Source organism: Eleutherodactylus coqui, chromosome 3 (genome assembly GCF_035609145.1).
Source record: "Eleutherodactylus coqui strain aEleCoq1 chromosome 3, aEleCoq1.hap1, whole genome shotgun sequence".
Taxonomy (NCBI): Eukaryota; Metazoa; Chordata; class Amphibia; order Anura; family Eleutherodactylidae; genus Eleutherodactylus; species Eleutherodactylus coqui.
Window position 1 is genome coordinate 114,127,995 of NC_089839.1, and position 18,575 is coordinate 114,146,569.

An 18,575-nucleotide genomic window follows, 5' to 3' on the forward strand; every position below is an offset into this window, starting at 1 on the left:
GGGTTAAAAAAAAAAAAACAACCCGTTTCGGCGCGGGACAACCCCTTTAATGCTAGGGTTCACTTTTGGAACTGGCAGCATTGTGGTATATCTGTACCTTGTGGTGTGCAGGTAACATTTGTTTTTGCTCCAATCTATAATTATTTGGTATATGTATGGCCTACCTATATTATGATCATTGCTGAGTTACAGAGGCATGGTACTGGTCTATCTTTAAGCCACCAGGAAGTACTGGTGGAGACAAGATTAACAGAGGGTTGACGCCCCCTTTTCCTAATTGGATAGCAGGCTCCTCTTCCTCAGGCTTGCAGATCCTGGCAGTCAGTAAGAAGAGAATTAGGACCGGGAATCAGCATCGGTGGTGACAACTGCAGCAGTTAGAGGAGGCAGGGGAGCAGTAGCAGACACTGGCCTCGCTCCCGGCGGCTGTCCTCTCCCACCTACGCTCCCCGTTGTCACTGTGCTTATCTCCCCTGTATTGGCCCTGCTCCCACCGGCTGTCCTCTCCCACCTCCCGTCCCTGTTGGCACTCTCCCCTTTAGTGAAGCTGCTCCCGCCAGCTGTCCTCTCCCACCTCCGATCCCCGCTGTCACTCTCCCCGTCTCCCCTGTATTGGCCCCGCTCCCGGTGGGTGTCCTCTCCCACCAGTGATCCCCTTAGCAACCCCGCTGTCAGTCTCCCCGGGTGCTGCCACTGGCATACACAGGTGGTGGCTGAGGAAGGAGCACACCACAGGGAGGCTTCTGTGAAGTGGAGTAGCTGAGCTCTGCTGCATCAGCACTCCCCTGTCACAAAAGAATCTGTATTGATTTTGAGCTGCCCTCCAGAGTTACAGTTAGGATTACTTTTCCTGGTAGGGTTCCAATGGAAGCCTGTACAGCTTATAATGTAAGCCTAACTGGAAAAATTACCCAAACCCTAGCCCTGCAGGGCAGCCAAAACTCAATAGACGCTGCTAGGACCTTCTGCTATACAGCCAATCAGAAGCTTGGGGTGTGACAGGGGCAATCCAGCATCCAAGCCCTGCCAAGCCCCGGTGGCATCAAGATACACCAGTACCCAGAGGCACTGTACCCATTATTATAACTTAGCACTAATTCTTGTATTATTGTACCTTAGTTGTTGATTATATGTTGACGACATAGCATTGAGTTCCCTATTTGGTGGTTATAGATGCAGATAGAGCTCTGGTACAATGAAACCTGGAGGCCCATCTTTGATGCTTAAACATAGAGAGGATACCAAAATCATCAAAATACACTCATGTGGTTTCTCTAGATGTGTCATACTCCAAAAGAATGTCCTCTAAACAATCAGCAGATGGAATAGAACATTAGATGTCTTATACAATATGTAGTGCAATCTGAAAAACACTGGTATTGTTGTTCTTACAAATCGGACATGTTTTATATATGGTGGGACTGCCCAATTATCTAACCCTCCAGGAAAGAGATGGCTAACGCGATCAAGAAAATCGTCAACAAACACATTATTCTCATCTTTCTCTGGGCTCATCAAACACTGTTTGCCACAATTATGAAGACTCAACCAGCAATATGATTACAAGAACAAAGCTTTGCCCACTGATATACCTCAAGAATCTTTTCCATCCAGACATGGATTAGTAGGATAAATTTGGTTTGCAGCAAGGAGGAGCTCATGAGCTGCGAACTCTGATGCCTTCAATGTTTCCTTGACATCTGGTGGCCTTTTGTTCCACTTAAGCCAATACCTACTTTTCTGTCCAGACCTAACAACCTAATCTCTACTTCTCTCTGAGAAAGACTGAAAACCCTAAAGTCCCACCCTGCTTTTCCTTTTTGTGCCTCAGGATGTAAACATAACAGCTATTTTATTATAGCATAGCAATTAGAGCTATACTCCATAATTTTTTGCTTTATCTTTATACTATTCAATGTATATCTTTTGATCTTCATCTTTGGAGCCCATGTATACATAACGTGTGGAAAACATTGATCAGTTTGTTGAGTTCTATTCCCTCTTAAATTTGCATACACTTCCAAACTGCCTGAGCCTACATGTCCTTTATCACCACAAGCAGCTGGATGTGAATTTTAGTAAAAAGAAGAAAAAAAATCCACTGGGATCTAAACAAATGTGTATTTATTTCAAAATATAACAATTTTCAGCTTAGAACAAGCTATACATATCATCTAAATGACAGAAAGCGTCACACAGTAATTGTATTTTATACAGTGAAGGGCACATGTGATAGAGTGAAAGACACTATTTGTCCATGACCTTATCGAATACCACGCTCTGCTACTTTCCACAACAACATGACATGAATATGTGTTATATGTTGAAGCTTAGAGAAACAAACATCAAAAGAAACATTCAAACAAACCAATAAATAAATATACACATGGCAGGCCTTACTAGCCACAGTAGACTATGGCTAACATGAAACAGTATAGCAATAACTGACTAAAGAATAATTATACTGTACAGTGAGAAATGAATACATGTCAGTGTGGAAGCTGAAAACTGACTAGTACTACTCGTGACACTATTAAAAATAACAGACATTAATAGATTAATATTCTACTACATGGTAGTAAAAAGAAAACAACACAATATAACAAAAATGTAGCAACATATACAAGTATGGTTGACCATTTACTGTGATTTCACACATCTGTTTTCACAAGTAAGTAACTGCATAATCTCCTTAAATATGATTATTCGGGAGAATTATTTGGTTGACACAAAATGGATAGCGATTTTGCACACATAACTAAGAGGGGAGATATTTCACATTATTCCTCTAGAGGGTTTTCTATTTCTTGTGGTTAACACTTAAGAATTTATATACTTAAAGGGTTACAAATTAACTTTTTAAAATTACAGCCAAATGGGTGTAGCACTGACTCATCAGCCCTGATGAGTCAGTGGTATGGCACCACGATTCTCCTGGTCTCTGTTGACATCGGACGAAAATTGACCGCTGACAGCCGATCAGCGGTCACAGTGTCACCATTCAGAATTCTGTGCATCACAGTGCCCAGGAAGTAAGCGCTGATGCCAGGAGAATGGACAGTAAATGCCGTAGCCTCTGATTGGTTGACACCTGACTTCAGCTGTCAACACGGATCGGTTTAATTGTAGTGCTGCAATGCTGGATCTTTGGGGCTTAGGAGGGCAAGTATTTATTTATTTTATTGTTTTAACCTATTTGGATGTAATTTTAATTAATTGTAAATGGATAATCCCTTTAAATTTGGGTATTCAGGTGGGAATAAAGTTAATATACAATCGCCTGTGTGGAGAGTTATTTGGAAGAACCTTCACTCAATCTTGGTCTTCAAAAAATTATTGAAAGAATTACTTTGTGACCATCAATAGTAACCACCAGCTTTCCAGTATAAGGAGCATACCAACCAACTTCTCTGCTTTCTGGATGATTTAAGAAGAGTAAAGATTTAATACAGTCATAGAAAACAATACTACATCTAAAAACATGTCATTATTTGTCAATATTGGAGAATATAAAAATCCCTGCTGATTTTCTTTTCAGATATACTCCTAATGATTGGTGTAATCTATAAATAAAGTAAGATCTTGTAGTTTCATTTTTTCAACTATATGATAACTCTGAGTTATCCGTTTTGCTGCTTATCCTTTAAACATAAGCAATTGTAATGGAAGATATATGACTCCAGAATTAAAGCTGATTTAGTAATATCTGCAGCAATTAACAGACTATTGATATTAAGTTCCAGTTCTCTGTTATTGTAGACATGCAGCGCTAAGCAAAATTCTGCTTTTCCCTAAAATGATGTGAGCAGTTTTTCATAGAAATCCCAATGTGATACATTGTCTTCTATAAGGCAATTGAAATCAATTATTTAATTTTATACCATTATGCAGCTGTGATTTTCATGGCCGCACAAAGGAACTAAATCATGCTCATCTGTTTAAGCCCTCAAGGTGTCTTGAACATATCAGGAAAAAAAGGTTTATATGCTATTAAATGTCAGTATGCAAATGGAATAATAATAAACATCAAACACATGCCAAAGTCAAAACAGACAACTGTATGCTGACATATATCAGAATACTTGGTTGTTAGATAGATGGACTCCTGTCCAAAAAGGCTCTAAACAGAAATGAGTAAAAAGAGCTCTATGTCCATCCAGTTCAGCCAATCCTCCCCTCCCTTATTGTTGACTTAGAGGAAGTAAAAAAAACCAATGAGGTAGAAGCCAATTTTCCCTATTTAAGGTAAAAAAAAATTCCTTCCCGACTCCAATCTGGCAATCAGAATGATCCCCGAATCACCAATCTTTCTGGAGTAACCAGTGATATAACATGTAATATTGTAACGCTCAAGAAAGGCATCCAGGCCCCTCTTGTACTCTTTTATTGAGTTTGCTATCACCATGTCAGGCAGGAAGTTTATATTTTTTTTTACCTGCAGGAGTCTGTGGGTAATTCTACTAATATTAACAACAGTATTCCCTGAATGGACTTTATTTCAGCAATGCTACATTGATACTTCCAGTGATTTTTTTATCTGTGACGTTTATTATTCCAGTGTATATTTGACATTTATCAGCATTTGAGTCCTTCTTTTTTAAACTTATGAGACATATTAAAAGCTAGTATTCTTTATTACATATCGTTCTAAATTGGTCATCTGTGGATACCATGAGCCTTTCCAGTGCACTTGGTGCTCATTTGCAGTCCTGTTTATTCAGGTGAGCTGGCTTGTTTTTTCTTTATTTGAACATTGCTTTCTATACTGGGTATGGAACTGTTCAGGCATTAGTTTTAACTTTTTGTCCTAAGCTCCTGTACCTTCCCAATGCCACAGTTTTATTTCCTCTTATGTTTCCACTCACTAAAAGCATCTATAATTTAAAACCACTTAAAGGGGTATTCTGGCAATTCAAGTAATATGCTTCATAAGGCAATAATATGTAATTTTGCAATATAATCCTATAACTTGTCTTGCAAAACTGCTGATGGATATTTGGAATAATGAAATTTAGTGTTAATCTTATGGAAAGTTTGAAAATTTTGCCCAATCTCCAGAATATCCCTTTATGGAAGCGGCATATTTTGGACCTAAGGATACAACGATCTTTTGGTTTCTTCATCTCTACTTTTCAAAAGTCATAATGTTTTTATATTTCTGTTGACATAGCCATATGATGGATTTTTATTTGTGAGGTGAGCTACTGTTTGTATTATTTTTGGGGACATGTATTATATGGCTTTACTTAAAGTTTTTTGCAGGACAGGGTGAAACTGCATCAATTCCGCCATTCTGTGTTTTTTTTTAACGACATTCAATATGTGGTGTAAATGATAACTTTTTTCTGCCGGTTGGTACAATTATGGCAATACCAAAATTCTGTATTTTTTAAAATACTCTTGCACAATAAAAAGCCATTTTTGGAAAATATATATTATTTGCATCGCTGCATTTAAAGACCTAAAACCTTTTTATTAGCCGTGTGAGGGCTTGTTTTTTGCACAACAAGTTGTAGTTTTTATTCATACCATTTTGGGTACATATAATGCATTGTCCAACTTTTATTACGTTTTTTTCCCCTGAAGGACAGAGTAAAAAACACATCAATTCAGCTATTGGTTATTTTATTCTTTTATGATGTTCACTACGCAGGTCGGTATGATTACAAAAATACCGAAATAATATTTTTTATTTTAAACTTTTCTACTTTTGCATACTAAAAACACCTTGCTTTGTAATTCATTTATTTTTGTGCATCGCTTCATTCAAAGACCAATAACCTTTTAATTTCTCAATCGATGGACCTCTGTGAGGGCTTCCTTTTTGTGTAATGAGCTGTAGTTTTTATTGCTACCATACAGCACTAACAAACATGTATATTTTTTTTATTCATTTTTTTTCAACAAAAGAATAAGTGCACAAGGTGGTTGCTTCTTATTATTTTTTTACATTGCTTTTTTGACTATTTTTATTCTTACACTTTCTTATATCCCTATAGGGTATGTGAACCTATGATCTCATGATTGCTTAGATAATACACTGCAGTATTTCTGCACTCTAGTGTATTATCACTTATCAAGTCATCACAGGCCATGGCAGACTTGGACACCATTGGCTGGTGTCTGATTGCTATGGCAACTCATATGCCCTCCACAATTACATGGTGGAGGGCCAATGATGTACATATGTACAGAGGGAGCACCCTCCCTCTATGAACCTTGTACATGCACTAATCAACATTGATTGCAGCATATAAGGAGTTAACAGCAGGAATTAATGTTGTCATTGATCCCTGCTGTTGCAGCAGGTGGCCGGCTCTCACTGCAGATGTTGTGACCTCAGCTTCTGAGCTCACAACATCCATATGCCACAAATAAATGGTATTTCACTTCAACCTCCTTCTCCCCATGACATATATGTAAGTCATGAGGCAAGAAGGGGTTAAGAGAGTCTTGCACCACTCCTCACACGGTGAATTGTGTGTAATAGAGAGCACTAAAGAAGTTGTGGCCACTCAATGACTTAAGACTTTGTGGGTGATGAAATGGCTAAACGTACAGGCAAAATATAGCTTCTAAAATTTGCTCCTAATATTTGTAACTCAGAAATAATGTGACTCAAAGCTCCTCCCAGCCACTATACAGCAAAAGCCTATATTCACTAGTCATTCATCATAATTAAAATATTAAGAAATTAAGAGATAAACTACTTTACCTTGACTTGTAATAGAAAATGCATTAATTACAAACAAAAAAAATAGATAAGTTTAAGTTCCAAGCATGTTTAGCTTAAGGAGGTGGTTTTTATCATGACAGCCCCTCTTAAAATTTAAGCTGGCATACTGATCCAGGTTCAGAAGTTGCAGCTGGCCATACATTTTCTATGCAGAGGCCACTGCAGATAAAATGCAGTATTACATTTCATTACATGGTGATTAAAATGAATGGCAATCCATACATGTTAGATGTATAGGCCAGATCTTGAGGGTTAGCCTTTTTATAGTGGTGTTCCAATTGGGTCCCAGGTGAGTTACCCATTTTATGCCACCCATACGTCTTAGAACATATTAATCGAGAGCCAACCCCTTAAAGCAATGAATAATGATTAATTTACCATGTAATTGTACTTATGAACTGCATACTATATCAGCAAAGAGACACAATCTTATTAGCTATGATTTCTGCCATACTCATCCGGTTTTATACATTGGAAAAGCCAAGCTCCACCAAATTTGTAGCAAAAATATAATCTAAAAGTTAAAATTGCATGGAAATTTATAATCCTGCAATCTGAGGCCTTAGTCAGACGGGCGTTTTTTTTGCGCGATTTGCACATGCGCATGCGTCCGGCGATTTTTTAAAACCATTGCTTTGCAATGGTATCGGACACATGAGCGCTTTTTATGCGCTCGTCTGATAAATTATAGAACAGAAATCGCAGATCGCACCTATCTGCGATCTGCGATTCCTGTTCTCTTCTCTATATGCGCTCAATGGGGCCGGCGGCAGCAGCGCCGACCCCATTGAGAACATATAGAAAACAAATCATTCTGTAACAGCTGTGGCAGAGAAGAACGATGTTTGCCCATTGAATTCAATGGAGCCGGCAATACAGCCGGCTCCATTGAAAGCAATGGGCTGCCGGACAGCGCTGGATGAATTGTCGGGAAGGGCTTAAATATATAAGCCTTTCCCTGCAATTCATCCAGAAAAGTGTTAAAATAAAAAATATATATATAATCGCCTTGTCCTGGCAGATGGAGTTCAGCGCGGCCAGCCTGCAGTGGGTGTGAAGGGGGTGTGAGTCAGACCTGCCTCTGATTGGCTCAGGCTGATTTGCAATCCGCAAATCGCGCGAAAAAACGCCCATCTGACTAAGGCCTAACACAGATGAAATTGTACAAGTTTTTAACAAAGCATTCTTCTCAAAATTCTTTGCTGTTATAGTTGCAGCTTTAAATGTAATAGGTAAAAACTGGAATAAAAAATCTGAGTGAAAAAATAGTGAGTTTTGTATCATGTTTTTGTACATCATGTCTCTACCAAAGTGCATAAGACGCTTAAATTGTATAGCCACATAGCTCTTCACAGTTATGTAACACAGAAATATATAAATAAACACAAAGTATTTGGAAGAATCTCTGCCCATAAGAGCATATGATATAAGCAATAGTGAAATGGGTTCAACCATAGAAAATTCATTTTTAAATAATAGTATTAAAGCTACGCCTTATATATGCAATTATGTGAATATGTAATTAGTGTTCAAAAATATCATTTATAACAGTAAAGATAGGAAGTCGTTAAATTTGGTGTCATTTGGGTTTAAATATTCTTGTACTGGAATTATACCATTCCGGATAAATGTCTGTATTCCAATTCCAAAGTAATGTGAAATTCCCAAATAAATGAAAGTTAAGAAAAATAACTTTTACATTCCATGTTAGCAGAAAAATGGAATTCATCCAACTGAGCCAATTAGCAATGTTCCTAATGACCCTGTTCTTCTTCACTATTATTATAACCCATTATGGATAGACTTTAATCATAATATGTAGACAAAAGTCTGGGCATACAGATATGTGATATTTTGGGGCAACAGAACAGACAGAAACGGTAGGTGGTTGCTTTGTCGAGAGATTGACTGAACTGAAATCACAATAGGTCAGGCTGAAAAGTTAGACCATTGATATAGATACACTATTAATCATCAACATTCTGGTTAAAAGTCAATTGTTACACTTTTAGAATGAAGTGTATTGGCTCAGGATAATTTTGTAAAGACCTAGGAGCTTTCTTGTGCATTCTTCATTGTGGGACTCTCACAAGGATGCCTCATAATTGTAAAATACAAAAACATTACAGGTCCGTGAAGCCAGTGAGTAGAATAAATCCAGAAAACTAAATCCCCATCATTCATTTGATATTTTTGTAGGTATGAAATCAATAGTTATTTTATAGGCCACATAAATTCCCTTTGTGTTTCAGTTTCTTACAGCAGCTGAAGCAAAGTGTACTGCTGTATATTATCCTTATGGTTAGAACTTGGTGCTATGGCTGAACGAATCTGACATGATGATGTTTTTGTAGAAGTTGTCCGAGTGAGGATGACAGTAGCCCTTAACTTTATCAATAACATGATGAACTGGAAGAATTGATGTCTGTTCACCATCCACTGGTGTAAACTTAACTGAGGATCTGTCCCCAAAAATGTAACCTGCAACAAAAAAATAGTCATCAGCAACTCAGCATTAAAATTTAGGCCCCCTTTCAGAACTGATTGTAAAAAATGCCATCACCAAGACAATGATAATTTAAACATATGCTGCAATGTTTAATATTGGTAATTTAAGATGCAACTAAAGATAAATTCTTTAGTTGTCAGAAATAACATACAAACTTGGGGTACATGCACATGAGCGATTTAAATGTTATGCCCAAGACAAGAGTAGGACATGCTGCGATTTTTTTTTCCTATGACTATCAATGCTTATAAAAAAGTCTTTGTGCATAAACCCACTCAAATGAATGGGTACGATTACTGTCCAATTTTCAGAATGATTTTTGGTACGAAAATTGGACAGAAAAAAAGCCCATGTGCAAGTACCCTTATGGCTATATAAATACATCTGTTTCCATCTGTTGTAATAGAATGAAATGTTAACTTCCCATTTTGCTTTAATACCAGTGCAACAGTCAGTTCACATATCTGGCTGCAAAAAAATCTATAATCTGCATAAACAATGATCATTGGTTGCTCACATAGTTTTTTATTCTGTTTGGGAAATTACTTATTTCTTTATTGGGCATTTTTTTGTATATTCTTTAAAAATCACCATATGAAAACGTGTATTTTTTTATATATATATATATATATATATATATATATATATATAGAGAGAGAGAGAGAGAGAGAGAGAGAGAGAGAGAGAGAGAGAGAGAGAGAGAGAGAGAGAGAGAGAGAGAGAGAGAGAGAGAGAGAGAGAGAGAGAGAGAGAGAGAGAGAGAGAGAGAGGTTTTTTTAAGCAACAATTATCATTACCATTGCTGTAAGTATATTTCCAAAAAGTCTTAAAGTGAATCTGTCAATATGATATGTTTAGGCCTTAGTCACACGGGCGTTTATTGCCGCGATTTGCGCATGCGGCGATTTTTTAAAACCATTGCTTTGCAATGGTATCGGACACATGAGCGCTTTTTATGCGCTCGTCCGATAAATTATAGAACAGAAATCGCAGATCGCACCTATCTGCGATCTGCGATTCCTGTTCTCTTCTCTATATGCGCTCAACGGGGCCGGTGGCAGCAGCGCCGACCCCATTGAGAACATACAGAAGACAAATCATTCTTCTCTGCCACAGCTGGAACAGCTGTGGCAGAGAAGAACAATGTTTGCCCATTGAATTCAATGGAGCCGGCAATACAGCCGACTCCATTGAAAGCAATGGGCTGCTGGCGTGCGCGGGATGAATTGTCGGGAAGGGGTTAAATATATAACCCCTTCCCTGCAATGCATCCTGAAATGTGAAAAAAAAAAAAAAATGTATACTCACCTTTCCGCTGCAGCCGGAGTTCTGCCGCGGCCGTCGGCAGTTCTCCTGAACTGCTTCTGTATAGTATTCAGCAGCCGGGGGTTTAAAATCCCCGCCTGCTGAATGATCTGCCTCTAATTGGTCACAGCCTGACCAATCAGAGGCAGCCATAACTCACACACCCATTCATGAATTCATGAATGGGTGAGTGTCTGCTGCCTCTCATTGGCTCAGCGCAGGGACCAATCTGATCCAGCTGCTGAATACTATACAGAAGCAGTTCAGGAGAACTGCCGACGGCCGCGGCAGAACTCCGGCTGCAGCGGAAAGGTGAGTATACTTTTTTTTTTTTTTCACATTTCAGGATGCATTGCAGGGAAGGGATTATATATTTAACCCCTTCCCGACAATTCATCCCACACTCGCCCGCAGCACTTGCATTCAATGGAGCTGGCTGTATTGCTGGCTCCATTGAATGCAACGAGCTGGACAGCTCCGGCCCGTTTCTAATGAAACGCGGCTAGGAGCAGATTTTCGGGCGATTTGCGCGCACCGGTCACGCGATTTGCGGATGCGCATCCGTCATGCGATCCGCAAATCGCGTGAAAAAACGCCCGTGTGACTAAGGCCTTAAAGGGAATTTAACGGCACATTCATGCTGTCCCAACCACAGGAAGTAAAAACCCTGATTCCATTAAACTATGTTTAGGGCTCAGTCAGACGAGCATTTTTTTTCACACATTCAGGTGCGTGTAAAAAAAACACAAAAGCGCATGCAAAAACAATTTGCGTGCCCGAAGCGGCACACGCATTTTCAAATTCGCACTTGGTGTGCAGTCACACAATGGCAAAATTCGCACATAAAGTGTGGTCCCATCACTATATCCTGCTGTGGCTGTGACATCACTATCCCCTGCTGGATGCTGTCACATCCAGGGGTTTGACCTTGAGGTCAATGGGGCTGGCGGCAGCAGCGTAGACCCCATTGAAAACATACAGAGAAGATTGCGATCTTCTGCCACAGCTGTGACAGCTGTGGCAGAGGATTTCTTCATTTCCGCGGGGAGTCCCCTCATCACTAAACACTGTGAAAGCACTGTCACAGTGTTCAGTGGCAAGGGGACTCCCTGCAAGTATGAAGAATCCCCTGCCACAGCTGTCACAGCTTTGGAACAGGAGCACAATGTTCTCTCATTGCTTTCAATGGGGTCGGCGCTGCTGTAGCCCCATTGAAAGCAATGGGATGACGGCAAGCCCTGCAGGGATTTTCAGAGAAGAGCTTTAAAAATAAAAAAGGAAAACAAAAGGTAACTCACCTAGAAGCGCTGTCCAACTCTTCCCTCCATCCCCGGCAGTGTTTTTCTGTCATCTGGTGGCCGGGGATTGAAAAATCCCTGCCTCCAGAAAGTGCTACCTCTGATTAGCTGAGCACAAGGGCCAATCACAGGCAGCACTCAGCCATTGATTGAATCACAAACACACCTAACGTGTTTTAAGAAACGCTCGTCTGACTGAGCCCTACTCTAGGGGATTGTGATACTGCAGATAAATCATAGATTAACACTAATTTACAGCTAGTGTTGAGTGCTGGTATTGGGCAGAAGTGTCCATTGGAAGATTCTTTGCCAACTTCTCCTTGCCCTGCTCATCTTGATTAACTATATATAGATAGATTTTTTTCACTATATATAAATGAGTATTTCATTAGCTTGACACTTAAAGACCAATTTACATACAACAATTATCGTTTAAAATTGGTTCAAACAATTAAATTTGCGTGATAATCGTTATTGCACTATTCATTCACTTGTTTTTTATCGCTTGTTCACTTTTCACGTTTGAATGACATTTGTTCAGTTCTTTGAAAGACAAATGACTTGAGGAGAGGAGTGATTGTCTGTCCTGCTAAATGCATTGGACTACTTGTTTACTCATTTGGCAGCAGACAATGGCTTTTCTTCACACCTCCAGGCAAGAGATTCCTCTCATAAACAAATGCCAACCTGAGCAAACAACATATACACTGTTTACTTTAGCTAATGAGGGAAATGGAGAGAATTTAAAATGATTATCTTTAAGTGTAAATGCTCAGCCTTTGTTTGTTCAAACTACAATTGCTGTGTGTAAATGGGGCTTAACACAATATGGTATCATGGTGTGCCATGCTATCAGAGTGGCTTATTTACATTTTGAATTACTTGACAAGGAGCTTTGTTCTGTTAAGATAGGAGAACAATAGCTTTTAATAGATTAGGGTAAAATATCTTTTTGAGCCCTGATATCACAATCAGACCTCGGTCAGACGGGCGTTTTTTCACGCGATTTGCGCATGCGATCTGCGCATAAATAGAACAATTGGTTCGCAATGGCATCGGACACATGGCCTCTTTTTATGCGGATGTCCGATAAACTATAGGACACAAGGAATCACAGATCGCGCCTATCTGCAATTCCTTGTGTTCTATTATATGCGCTCAATGGGGCCGGCGGCAGCAGCGTCGACCCCATTAAGAACATATACTACAGAAATCATTCTCCTCTGCCACAGCTGTAACAGCTGTGGCAGAGAAGAATGATGTTCGCCCATTGAATTCAATGGAGCCGGCAATACAGCCGGCTCCATTGAAAGCAATGGGCTGTGGGCAAGCGCGGGATAAATTTTCGGGAAGGGCTTAAAAATATAAGCCCTTCCCTGAAAATCATCCAAAAATGTGTATAAATAAAAAATATATATATACTCACCTTGTCCATGCAGCCGGAGTTCAGCCGCGGCTGGGCGGCAGTTCTCCTGAACTGCTCTGGGTAGTATTCAGCAGCCGGGGATTTAAAATCCCCACCTGCTGAATGGGCTGCCTCTGATTGGTCATAGCCCTCACCAATCAGAGGCAGCTCTCACTCACCCTTTCATGAACACACACACACACACACACATACACACTCACACAGTAATTGCCATCATTTAACAGTGAGGGGTCTGTAGGAAGTGAGGAGGCATAGGAGGCAGTTTGGGAGGTCTCCTTAAGAATATGCAAGTCTTTTAAAGGGGTTGTCCCGCACCGAAACGTTTTTGTTTTTTTTTCAATAGCCCCCCCGTTCGGCGCGAGACAAACCCGATGCAGGGATAAAAAAAAAAAAACGGGTAGTACTTACCCGAATCCCCGCGCTCCGGTGACTTCTTACTTACCTTGTGAAGATGGCCTCCGGGATCTTCACTCTCAGTGGACCGCAGGTCTTCTGTGCGGTCCATTGCCGATTCCAGCCTCCTGATTGGCTGGAATCGGCACACGTGACAGGGCGGAGCTACGAGGAGCCGCTCTCTGGCACGAGCGGCCCCATTCAGAAGGGAGAAGACCGGACTGCGCAAGCGCGTCTAATCGGGCGATTAGACGCTGAAGATTAGACGGCACCATGGAGACGGGGACGCTAGCAACGGAACAGGTAAGTGAATAACTTCTGTATGGCTCATATTTAATGCACAATGTACATTACAAAGTGCATTAATATGGCCATACAGAAGTGTATAACCCCACTTTGTTTCGCGGGACAACCCCTTTAAGTATAAACCTGGGGTGTTCTTTATAAGTGGTTATCAAGGAGACAGCACAATATTTTTTATGCCACATATCAACTCCTTGGACCTGCCCTCGATCATGATTGTATATTACACTGACAGATCCACTTTAATTATGCATAATTACATTTATACAGTTGCATTTTGTATATTTTTTATGTGTGTATGCATGAGATAAAGTGATAAAAACTTTATAAACATAGCACAAATAAGGCAATGAATGCATAGAATGATGCTAATCAAAATGCAAATGCTTCCAAGCATGAAATCATGTCATAAGCAATTATGAACGCATCTTATATTCATAAATACTGCAAAAGCTCAGATGTCCAAGCAAAATGATCATGCTGCTATATTTAAAAGGAAAGAAGAGGACATTCCTAATAGCCATAAAAGTCCCATCAATAGTTTGCAGAGAATAACAGATTCTGAAAATCTCATTAATTCTGTAGGTGTAGAAAAGTAGGAGATGTTGTTGAAGAAGAAAGTGACTTCACTTCATTCTTCTGGTATAACTACTGAAGCTTTGGGCTTCATATATTCACTGTAACAATATGGTTTGTACATTGTAGCAGTGTTGACTGTAAGATTCTCAATACACAGTTGAAAAGAAGTAAAACCTGCCATATCCTATAAACATCATAAAAGAGTTATGGTGCTTATTGGACAGGGAACAAGGAGTCCGGACATGTGCTTTTTCTACTTACCCAGCCCCCGTTCCTGTGCTGTCACTGGTGGAAGTCAGTGCTCAGTCTGTCAGCTTAACTCTAACTTCTGCAAGCAGTGCATGCACACTCCCATAGAGAACAATGGGAGTGCATGAGCACTGCCTGAAGAAAAGAGTCAGACTGACTGACTAAGTGCCAACTTCCACCAGCAACGTCTCGGGAACAGGGAGCCAGGTAAGTATAAAAATCACATTACCGGAGTCATCATTCCCTGCCCAATAAGCAATATTTCTTAGTTTATGGTTATTCTTAAATGTGACAGGTTATCTTCAATTATCCAGATTTCCTTTATTGATTATTAATAAAATGTGGTCTAATTGTCACAAATATAAACAAAAATAATCTAACTAAACTGAAAACACACAAAAGCTGCATCATTCGTGACTTTTATTAAGCACATTGAGTAAACATTCACAAAGCTGAAAGCAAAGGTAAGTGAACCCTTGAATTTAATAACCAGTTGACCCTTTTGTTTGTGTTTTATTAGTTTAGTTATATTATGTGTGTCTATAACTGTGACTTAGATAACAATTAGACCACATATTATTACTAATTAAGGCAGAAATCCAGGTAATTTCAGTTAATGATCTTTCCTCTTCTCCATTTTGCTGGCAATAGAAGAGACTACTGTTAAATTTTGGTTGATGGCCATGTGAGGGCTTGTGACAATATCTACGTGAATACCAGCAATTATATGCCTTTCGCATATTAGGACTATAAGCTAATCAAGAGTCTTAGGTCTTGATTTATCATCATGTTTTCAGTTAATCATTAAAAGCTATCAACTACTGAGACTGTCAATTTTTTTCTTTTCTTCCAGTTTGATTTATTTAACAAAGTTGGCCAGGACTTGGGGTTAATTTGTTTCAGCACATAGACTGCATAAACTTTCTAATGCATGTCAATTTGATCCTAAGGCTTCTTTCCCATGAACGCATATCGGCCACCGTTTTCACGGTCCACCAATATACACTACCATCTTGGGCATTAAAGCTCCTAAACGGACACACAAATCTAACATTTGTGCGCCCGTTCACATGGCATGGGCCTTGGCACATACACGCCGAGGTTACCATGCTGTCGCCCCTTTCCCCTCCATCCCCCTCGCAGGCTCACCTCTGTTCTCTTCCCCGCTTGCTCTATGCAATGGGAGGGGGCGGAGTGGGGCAGGGGCAGAGCTAAGCACCGCCCCGTCCTGCCTCCTCCCATTGTTGGCTGTGGACAGGGGGCACCCTGTCCCATCCCTCCCATTGTTCCCAAGCAAAGAGCGGGCGGGGAGGAGATCAGAGGTGAGCCTGCACGGGAGGAGGAGAGCAGAGGGAGGGAGTTTAACAGCCATGCTGCTAAACTCCCTCCCAGCTCTGAACACTGTCATGGTCTCCCATAGGAGACGTATATCTGCCCAAAAGATCGTTCCAGGACTATCTTTTGGGCCCGACGTAAAAACGGCCAGTGCTATATTGGCCTGGATGGGTGCTTTTATGTGACAGGAATATGGCCATGTGATCTGGTGCATTGGAATCCAATGCATCAGATCACAGTGTTTATCGGCCAGCCGTGAAAACGGCGGGCCGATATACGCTTGTGGGAATGAAGCCTAAAGTTGAGATCTCACTGATAACTCATACTGCACATATGTATGTTGAAAGTTTAGAAACAACTCCCAATGGATATATGTATGCTATGATCTCCGATAAATCTATATATGGACATACTGTTTGTATGCTGCAATCCCAGAGACCTGTACAGCCTTTATAGCATGATTTAAGATTTACTAGTTTAAGGTTAAAATGTTTTATCGCAAGGCAGAGTAGTGATAAAAAGTATATCTTATAGAATATGCTGAGTGTCAGTTTTACTAAGTTTATGAAACAAGCCAATGTGGTAATATTAAATAAACCATATTTTACAGAGAATAACAGTTACAATGTAAAATGTATTAGCAATATTCATGACTGCTGTGGATGCATGCACTTAATGAAAACGTTGGAATTGCAAAAGAGCAACTTGATATATTATTATCAGTAATTAAAATCAGTCACAAGGGCAGTAAAAAAAAGCCAAAATAAAATTGTAGAAATCCAGAGATAAGCATCAATGTAACAAAATAAAGCAATGGAAAGACAAGCAATTCTGATTAGAGGATGGTCCTTTCCATTGTATGGCCTCATGCAAGTTTACCCAACCCTGCTGTTGATAGGTCATGCGCCCAACCAAACTTACAGGAGCATTTACCTGGATGATTCCACCTCGGGTTAAAGGATGCCCTTAGAAGCCATTATCTATGCCATAAACATGGAATGTAACGGTCAGTTTAGTAAGGAACAGATACGTTAGTAAAAAACACAAGTTGTAACACACAACAGTAAAAGTACACAATTAATTGAAACCCTATTAAAGTACAGAGTTCTAATGAACTGCAAATGGAGGAAATTTTTTTGTGAATTCCTTACTGTAATATTACTATTTTTAGCTTCATCAAAGCATTTTAATTTATTATTTCACATTAAAAATTTAGTTTTTCTCTCTAAACTAAGATTCAAGTGAATGGGTCAGTAAATACCAGACTCAGCTTGTGGATTTGGTCTTGCTTTTCTAAGTTATACAACCTTTTTAAAGGCGTTGTCCAGTTGTAAACTATTAATGGCCTTGCTAACCTGAATCCACACCAGTCAGCTATTGGCCGAGCTAGTGTGCTCATGCACTGAGTTGATTTATACAGAAAGCAGACAGCTTTATTACCACTGCGGTGCCCAGGCTTTGTATTAAAGGCAAAGTTTCTATTCAGGTGCAATACCAAGCCTGGCCACTGCAGTGAGAATGAAGTTGTCTGCTTCCTGCAGAAATCAGCTCAGCGCATTAGCAAACTGGCACAGCAAACAGCATATAAGGGGAGGTCCTGGGCAGTGGCCAATCTAATATTGGTGGTCTATCTTGCAGATTGGTCATCAATAGTTTACAACTGTACAATCTCTTTAACTTTAGCTATATGTAGCTTTTTCACTGAGAATTATATGTCAACCTTCACGTGTTATGTTGGTCTTACATTACTTTGATCTGTCATCCCTAAAGGGCTTTAGCATTTACAAGTAAATTTTCTATATATTTCCCTGATAATCCATCATCTGTCAGATCCTGGTAATCCTGGATTAAAGGCAAATGATAGGCATAAAGGGAAATGATAGGCATATTTCTGTATATAGTGACATCTGTTCTACCTATATAGTTTTCATATTCAAATCATGACTCAAGGAAATTTATGACACAGGTAAATATTGACAATATTATCGCTGATTAATTTATTCAATTAGATCATTTAAATTAAGCGTACCTGACTTTTTAGGTACCTTTTCAGAATAAACTGCCATATATGTGTAAATAAGAAACAACACAATTAGTGGCCAGTATATGATTAATATCCTGAATTTGTCACCAGAGTTTTCCCCTGAAGGCTCTATATCTAATTTTCTGCTGTCCCTGAGGTGGAGACTAACTACTATGATGTTTTCCATACACTGCACATAGAGAAAACAGCAGAAACTGCTCCCTAATTCTGAGAAATAGTAGTATAATGGAGAACAGGGTACAGTACTGTACAGACAGACTTCACATGACAACAGGCAGTGGACAGCAAATTAGAAGGAAGGGAGACCCCTTCAACACAAAAGAATCAATTTAGGTAAATAAAGTAATTTGCACTTTTGCCAGTTATCACATTGCTAATCACATATGCATAAGCTATTT

General features: G+C 39.6%; 1 protein-coding gene across 5 annotated transcripts in view; it reads right to left on the minus strand.

The window, feature by feature from the left end:
• Window positions 1-2,102: 2,102 nt before the first annotated feature.
• ADGRG6 (adhesion G protein-coupled receptor G6) overlaps window positions 2,103-18,575 on the minus strand; it is a 192,144-nt gene continuing 175,671 nt past the window's right edge. For 3 of the 5 annotated variants that reach the window (XM_066595973.1, XM_066595974.1, XM_066595971.1), the window contains one exon: window positions 2,103-9,217. In XM_066595973.1, the coding sequence (XP_066452070.1) occupies window positions 9,039-9,217 (179 nt within the window). In that variant the 3' untranslated portion in view covers window positions 2,103-9,038. Of the gene's footprint in view, window positions 9,218-17,054; window positions 17,114-18,575 lie in introns of all 5 variants that reach the window. The other 2 variants (XM_066595975.1, XM_066595976.1) reach the window with 2 other exon arrangements.